This window comes from Telopea speciosissima, chromosome 2 (genome assembly GCF_018873765.1).
Source record: "Telopea speciosissima isolate NSW1024214 ecotype Mountain lineage chromosome 2, Tspe_v1, whole genome shotgun sequence".
Lineage (NCBI taxonomy): Eukaryota > Viridiplantae > Streptophyta > Magnoliopsida > Proteales > Proteaceae > Telopea > Telopea speciosissima.
Genome location: NC_057917.1, coordinates 12,669,474 through 12,680,008, shown reverse-complemented (window position 1 = coordinate 12,680,008; position 10,535 = coordinate 12,669,474). Strand labels below are relative to the sequence as shown.

Genomic DNA, 10,535 nt, shown 5'->3' with positions numbered 1-10,535 from the left:
CACCATTCTACACCAACTCTCCTCTATGTATGTATTTCTAAGAAATAGAAAAACTTCTTAATATCCCTTTTAAGAAGTAAAAGGTCTTACTTCTTGTACTAATACTAATTGGTAATGGCTTCTTACATTCATTTGCTTGCATCTTTAGCTAATGAGCCAAGTGGGAGATGGTTTCTCTTTTTGTTAACATTTGACTTTCCTCTCTTTTTTGGTTTTATTATCAATTAAAGTCAGCAAACTAAAGTATTTATACAAATGGTATGATAAAACAGAAACATGTATTATGTAGTAGCATGTATAATGCCATTGTACATTTATAAAATTAAAATACACGTATTTAATATATATATATAAAATTATAACTATACTTTTGCAGGGTAGGAGAAGAATTAACAATTAATTAAGTTATTGCCACACACCAACCAAGAATCTTATCAACTTCCTTATGTTGATCCAATTCCCATAGTCAAGTAGTGATTTCATATTTCTCCAGCTCTTCTATTCAGAACACAGGGGGTTACTTATAATTGGACCAAATTACAGGGGAGGTATATGTAATTTATTAAAAAAAAATGAAAATATGTTTTTAACAAATTTTGATTAGGGTTGTGATTAGTGTCATAATAATTCTTCGCAGTACATTCTGTCACAGACAGATTTAGACCATTCATTTGGAACAATTTTAATCCTTCTTCTTCTTCTTCAGTGAAATCATTGGAAAATTTATCTAGGGAAACCTTGAAACCGTAGAGTTTTGAACATTAAACAATGAACACATAGAACTTAAACCAAGAAATACAAACCTAATAACTAAAACTAATGAGCTCTATTATGAACCTGTTCTCCACATATGGAAACTCCATTGTGGGTTAAGCCACTGTGGGGAGAGAGAGAGAGTCCAAATTGAATTGATTGGATATGCCATGAGATAGTGACATTTTTTTTTTTGGTTTTGTCAATGCTATAGTTGAATTTTCTCTAAAGGAGTAGTGAGAAGAATGAAAGAGGGGTAGATGATCAATTGAAGAAGGCCGTGCTTGGCGCATTGGTCAAGTACTCATTTGCTGAACGCTTGGTCACGGGTCCAAGTTCAGGAAACAGCCTCTCTAGTAACAGGGCTAAGGCTACGTATATTTGATCCTCCCCAGACCCTTTTAAACCGGGGAGCCATGTGCACTGGGTACGGCCTTTATGAACAATTGAAGGAGAAATTTTTTCTTCTATTGTACCCTTATGTTTAGAATCTTCTATTGCAAATGTATAGAGGGCGGGCCTTGGTGCAACGATAAGGTTATTCCTTTGTGATTAATTGGTCACGAGTTCACAAGGGTAAGGCTGTGTACATTATGACCCTCCCCAAACCCTGCAGTGGTGGGACCCTCATGCACTGGATACGCTTTTTTTTTATTTTTTTATTGCAAATGTATAAGGGGTAAAAATGACTAGGTACAAATATCATGAGATTTGTGGCATTCAGAGTAAACTAAACTGAAAATAAGTTGAAAACTAGGAGAACAAGGGCTGAATAATTGTCAACCCAGTACCCTAATAACTTTTGTCCTCTATTTAAAAGGAGTATTAGTTCATTTACTGAACATGAAAAAAATGAAAATTATTCTAATAAGCGATAATATTGCAAAGCATTTTGAAATAATTATGTATTGAAGTAACTATCAGGTAGTAGCTATTGGAAGTTACTATTAATTTTATTTATTTGGAAAATGTTTAGGGGACCACAGGGTCAGCCATCTAGTGGACCCCCACTTGGAAAGAGAGAAGGTTGTTTAAGAAAGAATAAAAAATTTCTATTTATTATTAAGGCAAGAGATCACAATCTGGTCCTGTAGCCTCTGCACCAGTACAGGGTCAAATGGCCAATGAGAGAGCAAGCAGAGGCATCAATACGGATAGAAATTTTAATTCCATAAAGGGTAGGATGGTAATTTTATGCATTCCTATATCTTGACATAGGATCCACTCGATCAAGCAGCATTCTTTTCCCTTATTTTTATTATTATTATCTTATTTCATATTTGCTATTGGATAGTTTATTACTAGTTTTCATATGTTAGTTCACAAGAATTCTCATCTCCACACCCTATTAACTTTTCTTCCCTATATATTGCTTGATTAAATAATATTGTAATTACCGATGATGTTCTTGACCGGCCATTCTCAATTAACTACAAGTCTCAAGGTATTAGAAGTATTTTTGGTTTTTTGATAAGATACCTAGAGTCATTTTTTATTCTTTCAACTAATTATAATTAGTATTTTTTGATAATAAATAGTTATTAAGTATAATACTTTGTAAATAAGTTGTATTGGAAGAAAATACGTATATTTCTAGGGAATATTCTCTAATGTAATGTTTTTTAATTAAGAAACCTACTGTATTTTTTTTATTTTAATTTTTTATATTTGTAAAACCTTTCATCCCATAGCCTACTCAACTCCTACCTCGCTATAACCACTAATTTTTCTAGAAAGTCTTAAAATATTTATAAGTTTAACAAGTATTAGAGGTTATCAGTGCACTTTGTAACGAAACTGGTTCCTTTAAAAAAATATTTTTGTAATTAGAAATTGTGACCATAGTTAATATTTTTTTTATATAGCACCACCTCCTTTAGTTAAAGTTTTGATTTTATTTTATTTAAATTTGTGGTCCCCTTTTAACCCCACCAAAAAAAAAAAATTTGTGTGGTCTTCTAGGCCACTTTCAATATAATTATGAATTTTAATTCAATAAAGATACCTTGGTGTGAGGAGACTCTCTTTTAACATTGGATTAGAATCTATTTCATGTTCCACTCTATCCTTCAATGGCATGGATACCTTCTGTTACCAAACGTAAGGTAACACACCAGGTCATGAAAAAAACTCCCAATTGAATCACCACCCTTTAATTATATAGACTGATTTTTTCTTAAGTCAATGTGCGAGAGGGTATTTTGAGAAATATATTAAAACTCTATAAGGGTTTGTGAACCCTAGGATGGTTTGGTAAACTTTCATCGCGTGGTAAAGAAAAACTCTCAACAAATCCTTCTATCGGGAAAAAAAAACATTTTTTCTTAATTGAGAAGAAAAAAAGTTATTGACAAGACCTTTTAATTTTTTTTTGTAAGGGTCATTTAAGTATTTGACAACTTTAATCTGTTTTTTTTTTTTTTTTTGGATAGGATATCAACAACTAATAAGTCACAACCTAGGTAACCTACATTTTTGGTTCTGTTCACACAGCAAGAAAAGCCTTATAATGTTAACCCTCTATGTATTTTATTTAATTTAAGAAAGACATGTTCACCCTTTATTAATTTTTACTTAATATATATATGAGTATAAGTTCTTACCATCCCATCTATGGGCGCCATAAAAAAGGAGGAGAAGGAGAAGGAGAGAAAGAGAGACAGACACAAAGTAATGGATCCTCAAGCATTCCAAGCTTTTAATGAGCAAGTTAGCAGCTTTGGTTTTCAAAGTTTTATCAATGAAAGCAATTATGATCATTTGATTGATCTAATTAGAGGAGAAAATGCTGAAGAGCCGATCCATAATTTCAATCCAAATTATGATGGAGGAGAACTTATGTTCAATAGTGGATTGGTTGATAACCAATTTGTTCCAACTATGCCTGGAGATATGTTTGATTTTAGTTCTCTCAACAACTCAAACCCTAACTCTACCTTCAATTCATTACCAGCATTTAGTGGAGACATAGAGTTAAGAGATGATGATGATGATGATGAGAACGATAACGACGAAGATGATTCATCGGCAACCACAACTACACCGACGAAAAGGGGAACCGTCGATCGATCGAGAACTTTGATATCCGAAAGGCGAAGGAGAGGCCGGATGAAGGAGAAGCTCTATGCATTGCGTTCCTTGGTTCCTAACATAACTAAGGTGTATTATGAATTTTTGATTTGGCTAATTTCTTCTATTTTCCATTTGTAGTTAGAAGTCTCTATGTGATTAACTTGTCTTTTAATGTAGATGGACAAAGCTTCAATAGTGGGAGATGCAGTGTTATATGTGCAGGAGTTGCAGTCAGAAGCTAAGAAGCTAAAAGCTGAGATTGCAGGTTTGGAATCATCTTTAAAAGGAGGAGTAGAGAGACTTCAAGACCTTGTGGATAAACCAAAGAAGATCCAAGCAGTTGACAAGAAACATCCAAGTTGCAGGAAGATAGTGCAGGTATATATCTATATATATCTATATCTATATTGAAACCCTAAAAAAGAAAGCTTTCTTGTTGTTCTGATTGGTAAGAATATATTTAGATGGATGTGTTTCAAGTGGAGGAGAGAGGTTACTATGTTAGGTTAGCTTCTATCAAAGGAGAAGGAGTAGCTGTGGCTCTTCACAAGGCTCTTGAGTCTCTGACTTGTTTTGATGTTCAAAACTCCAATTTCAGCACTGTTTGTGAGAGATTGGTGCTAACATTTACTCTCAATGTAAGCCCTTTTCATTTCATGGGTAATTCATCTCTCTCTCTCTCTCTTTCTCTATTTTTTTTCTGATAATGGAATATTAAACATATAACAGGTGAGAGATTCTGGGGAGGAGATGAATATGTCAACTTTAAAGATATGGGTGACAGGAGCACTACTCAACCAGGGTTTTGAGTTTAAGACACCAGTAGCTCCTTGACTGTTCTGTCGAGAAAATGCCAACAGAGAAGTCCTTCAAGATTGAAGATTGGTGATCAAGATTATTCTTTTTTTTTTTTTTTAGTTTTTTTTTTAAAATGGTTGTCTCTGTGTCTCTCTGTTCTGTAGCAATATATAGCTTTGTTGGATGTTCATGAGGAGAAGAAGAAAGATGAATTAATATTAGTAATTAAGATCTAGAGTCTAGACCCTAAGTTGAGGGTTATGGGTCTTAAATCTTAATTTGTTGCAGTGGTTAATTAATTTTCTATATAAACTATTGTATATGTGTAATGACACTTGAAACTAGAGAGGGGAATCCATGCTAACCACAATGTTTGAGGTAATGGGGACTCAAGCAACCAAAAAAAAAAAAAAAAAAAAAAAAAAACCCTAATCTGACCATGACCTTTGAAAGCATCACCTTACTTTTTTTTGTTAAATCTATTATTAATTTGTATACTTACTACCTATAGATGTTCAAAAGCCAGAGAATCTAAGAAAAGTTATTCATTCTAATTTTTACTATAATATGTGTCGTAAGATGCTATGATGTAAAGTTGATAGCAAAAGAGTTGCAAGTGAGAAGTGATTGTCAATAAAGACTTTACCTCAATAATGGTTCATAGATGGTATATAGATTTGATTAATGTCTTTAATATTTATTATTTGATGAGGAGGAGAAGGAAAGAAATTGAAGTAACCAGCCGGCTCCGGTGGTGGTGATGGGTGGTCCCGGGGGAGACCAACTTGGAAGTCACCCCAGTTGCAGTATTATTTTCTACCTAATTGGAATAGAAAATTGAGAGTTGGGGGAGGAAGGAAATATTTGCAACAGGCACAGGGCCAAAGGAGAGCTGCCCATAACACTATATTCTATTCTATTATGAATTGAAGTTAGGAGATTTTATATATATGCTTTTCATTTTCAGAATATAGAGTGAGATGTTTATGTTTGGGGTACGGTGTCTTGTACTCTATGGCTTGTATTAGTGGGCTGAGTTGAAGGGTCGTTGAGAGGCCGGAAGGACTGAAAAGGTTTTGCTATATATTTGTAGTGAGGGTTCTATTTTTTTAAATCAATTGAGATAGGTGAGAGGACGAATAGTTATAACCCTATCTCCATTGATAGTGAAGAAGCAGATGATCTCATCTCACTGTGGACATAGGCAATCTTGTCGAACCAGGCCTTTAAGAGGCTGTAGTGCCTATGCATGGTTTCACTATATTTTTGTAGTGAGATACTTTTCTCTGTAATTTGAGAGAGAGGTGAGGACAAGCAGCCGTAACCTATTCTCCATTGGTAGTGAAGCAGATCTCATATCACCGTGGACCTTATCAATCTCATTGAACCACGTAAATCATTGTGTATTATGTGATTGTTGTTTGCAATTTTCATTCTTTTCTGTAACATTTTAGATTTTCGATTTCTACAATAACTGCTACTAAGTATACTATGAATAGAAATAATAATTGAAACCCATATGTGGATTGGGTCTGCACAATAGGTGGTGGATCTGGATTTTCATCAATTCAAATCTCTGGTCAAATGTCATTTTTCTGGATAAACTTAAGGCTATTCAAACTGATTGGGGGGAAGAATATTGTTTTCTTCCCTCCTGTTTCAACCAACTGGGTATCTCCCATCGTGTGTCTTGCCCTCACACACATGAACAACAAGGATTTGTTGAAAGGTGTCATCGCCATATCGTGGAGATATGTCGCTGTCTCCTTGCCCATGGTTCAGTTTCAAGGCAGTACTGATACTTTGCCTTCGAAACCGTTGTTTATTTATGATTTCCATTTGTTTCCTACATCGTTTTAGGTTTTAATTTTCTAAAGTTTAGGCCTTAATTAAGGTCATAGGGGTTGGAATTGAATGTCCAGAAAGAATAATGTTGGGGGTACAGTGTCTTGTCTTCCAACGCATGCATTTTTGGTCTAATTCCAAAGGGCCGTTAAGAGGTTGTAGTGCCTATGCACGGTTTCGCTACAATTTTGTAATGAGATAGTTTTCTATGTAATTTGAGAGAGAGAGGTGAGGTCAAGTGGCCATAACTTATTCTCTACTGAGAGTAAAGTAGACCTCATCCCACCATGGACGCTATCAATCTTATCGAACCATGTAAATCATTGTGTATTATGTGATTGTTGTTTGCGATTTTTATTCTTTTCTACAACATTAGTTTAGGTTCTCGTTTTCTAAAATAACTGCTACTAAGTATACTGTGCATAGTATAGTAGTAATTGAAACCCAGATGAGGATTGGGCCGGTCTGATCAGTGGGTGTCGGATCTGGATTTTGATATGGTTGAATGGTTGATACCCATGGGGACCATCTACTACGATCCTTAGCCTTATTTCTTAATGTTATTATTTATATGTATTTTCTTCTTCTTAGTTCTTTGCATGATAAGTTTTTTTAAATATATATATAATACTCCAATGGGACCCCAATGGGACCATCTTCATCTTGCGCTCTGCGTTTGAGGAACCTCATGTTTGGTGCCATTATTCCCCTTCATGTCTCTCTGCTGGTGACTCAGCTCACCCTCACCCACATACCATGGTGGGTAAATTTATGATTGATTGACTCATATTAATTTATTGGGAAGCAGTTTTCTGTCCGGGAGTATGGCATACGCTAGCACTTTCATGTGTCTATCTCTCTCCTCCTTAAAATAAGGGAGCAGAGATGTCTTTTCACATGGGGAAGAGAGAGATAGACTCATGGGAGTACTGGCGTTGACCACACTCCCGGACAGAGATATTTTTCCCTAATTTATAATACACCCATATTTTGAGTTGGCCCCACAGACTAGTCAACGGTTCTGATTCGCTTATTAACTGATGAATCTCATAATAAGAATACTAGGACTCATTTTTTTTCATGGATCATGGATCTAATTGGTTAACAAGTACGAGCAGCTAAAGTTAAAGATCAGCTTGCTCACTATTTTGTTTTCGATCAATACCTTTTCTAAGGTTTGATATATTTAATAAAGGGTCCTTGCGTCACTATTTCAAGTGAACTATAATGCTTCACTATTTGACACTTGGCAATACATGAGTTATTACTCCATGTGATAAAGGACCTCACATACATCTTAATGGTCAAATTTTAATAAAAAATACCATCAAATGGAGATGAATATAAAATACAAACTGACATTTTTTTTGTAATTTTAACAACTTCCTCGACTAATTTGAAGTTGAAATTGTATCAATGAGATACTTGTTTGATCCTCTATCACATTGACCAACCCATAATGTTCTGCCATGTGACAAATAGTGAAATGTTATACTTCTTTATAGATAGTGAAGAAAAAAAAACCCTTTTAAAAAGAGAGGGTTTCCCACAAAACCGTGAGTACTAATTGGAGTGAATGGAAAGATCTGGTTACGTATAGTAGATAGGAATCGAGATCCTCTACTTCTGCCTGTTTGTACTGCCGTGTACGCCCTAGACACAGCAGAGCGGCGAAAATACCGCCTTGCTATGTGTGGGGTTCACGACAGTACTAGGCAGGCGGAAGTAGAGGATTCAGATCCTAGTGTTAGAAATACGTTGGGTTTCATCAAAACCTCAACCCAGATCTCTGTATGAATAACTAGAATACAGTGAAACAAATAAATAAATATGAGGGAGATGTGTAACTTTCACCATGTATGCTGATGAAGAACAATTAAGAAAACCCCGAAGAACAATAATGATCCGATAAAGTATGGTTGCGAATCCTCGAATAGTCTTGGATAATCACAATGGGGATCTTCCATAGTCTCCTAGACTCTCACAGAGCTCCCTTTCTTGTGGAGAAAAGAGAAAAGAGAAAAGAGAATAGTGACTACAGGGACGCCTCATCATTAGTATTTATAATATTCCCCAAACCCTAACTTACTTTCACAATGGGCCAGGCCGGTCCGGTCCATCTCAATAAAATAAGTAGCAAGCCACGCCAACCCTTGTATTTCTTGATTCCCATCAATGATCGATCCAATAATTAATCAAGCCCACACATCGTCATTGGAAAATGTCTAACACCTAGTAGATAGTGGGTTTAACACAAGAGATGGTGTAGGGCTCTCACTTTTTGTGAGAAGGCATGTGAAAGAATCCGCAAATGGATGGGATGGTACATGTGAGCACTGTATCCTAGGAAAAGTTTCCTACAAACCACAATAGAAATTCTCTATCGTAAATGCCAAAATGTAATCCCGATCTAATTAAAAGGGGTATTTTGCAAAATACTAAAACCTAAGGAAGTATTTGCAAACCCATAGGGGAAGGTGATTTTTCTTTTCCGATGCATGCGATTATGGGCAGCAAGAAAATTCCTGCTACCCTTGCAAGAAAATTTTGTCCCAATATCCTAGCTAAGCCCTCTTCTATATGGCAGATGTTAGAAAACTGGAATAAAAAAGAAGAGGACAGAAAGATGGCCTGAGTCGAACGAGGTCGTTCTGTCCTTAAGACAGTATTTGCACCCTCCTATTCCTGCAAAGGGTTGCAGCAAACCTGCCTCCCAAGATAAATCAGGCTGGACAGATTACTGGTTGCAGAAACAGTAATCACTTGAACTATCAGAGATTTTTTTTACGAAGTGCAAAGTGCGCCATCAAAGCGCCACATTGCTCTCGAACGGTCACCGTCCTTGCTCGCAAGTGTACCGTACAATCTTTTCCAAACATAACATGTGATAATAGCTCACAATCATATATAAGCCAAAGGAAACACTTCTCCGTAACCGATGTGGGACTAAAATCCCACATCTATTATTTTGAAAAATTCCAATAGCAGATATTACAATCATACAAGAAGCCATCCCAAAGTGGCTCATACAAACAACCAAGACCTGGACGCAACCTTTCTCAGTTACTTGAAAGTATAGGTGAAGCAAAATAGAGGGGAGAGCTGCAGTGTTCAGTGAGTTTAGTGGGTTATAGTTCTTTCAAGTGATTGGAGGGAATCTACTTTTTTTTAAACCATGTTTTTCAATGTATAGGGCTCCTCTGTGACGCGGCAGGGTGTCCCGTGCACATCGGATGGCCCTGTTGCCCTGGCACGTAGACACATACACTGCCTCAATGTATGGGTCTGCGTGCCCAGGCAGTAGGGCCATCCAATGTGCGCCGAACATCCTGCCATGCTATAGAGGATCTAGTTCCGTTTTTCTATCATAGAGAATAAAGCCCCAAAACTAGACAGCTTCTTGACAAGATTTTATCAATATTTCTGGCCATTAATTGGAAACAATGTGGTGAACATAGGCACAATTTTTTGGTTTTTTATAACAAGTCACTGCATAAGGTCTCAACCACATTGTTATAGCTCTTGCTTTGAACTTCGAAGGTCTGTAATCCATCATCACCTAATGATTTTAAGCCAATAAGCCTCTGCAACGTAACTTATCAAATCATGTCCAACCCATTGATTTTAGGCTAATAAGCCTCTACATGCTATATATGTTCTGGCCTCACTCTCGAAGGAAGAAGGTCTTCTAAGAATCGATTATTAGTTCGGAAGTTGAGGGGGTATCTTGGCCTCCTATCGAGCAACTGATGGGGCATTGGCTGTTTCTTTCTTGAGCCCTCAGAGGGAGTGTTTTCAATAGTGGGGGTGGTGTTGTATTTGGGTTCTAAGATTCCCTCACTTGGGCCTGTCCGAGATTGGGGGTTGCCGGTTTGTTTCCCGTTGGGAGTGGTTTCTTGTTTGCTTATGATACGCCTAAAAAAAGCCAACCAATGAGCAAGGGACACATGGCGGGATCTTACCAGTCAACCTATTAGAAGGACAATGCGACATGTGGCGATAAGGCTTGCCTTAAGGGCAAACAACTGACTCAAGCCATGACCCAAAGAGTAATTAGAGCAAACATC

General features: G+C 36.5%; 1 protein-coding gene across 1 annotated transcript; it reads left to right on the top strand.

The window, feature by feature from the left end:
- Positions 1 to 3,426: 3,426 nt before the first annotated feature.
- On the top strand, positions 3,427 to 4,660 carry LOC122650462 (transcription factor FER-LIKE IRON DEFICIENCY-INDUCED TRANSCRIPTION FACTOR-like). Its single transcript, XM_043843877.1, has 4 exons — positions 3,427 to 3,912; positions 4,003 to 4,203; positions 4,290 to 4,463; positions 4,555 to 4,660. The coding sequence occupies exons 1-4, from the start codon at positions 3,427 to 3,429 to the stop codon at positions 4,657 to 4,659; spliced, it is 966 nt and encodes a 321-aa protein (XP_043699812.1). The 3' UTR covers position 4,660.
- Positions 4,661 to 10,535: the final 5,875 nt, after the last annotated feature.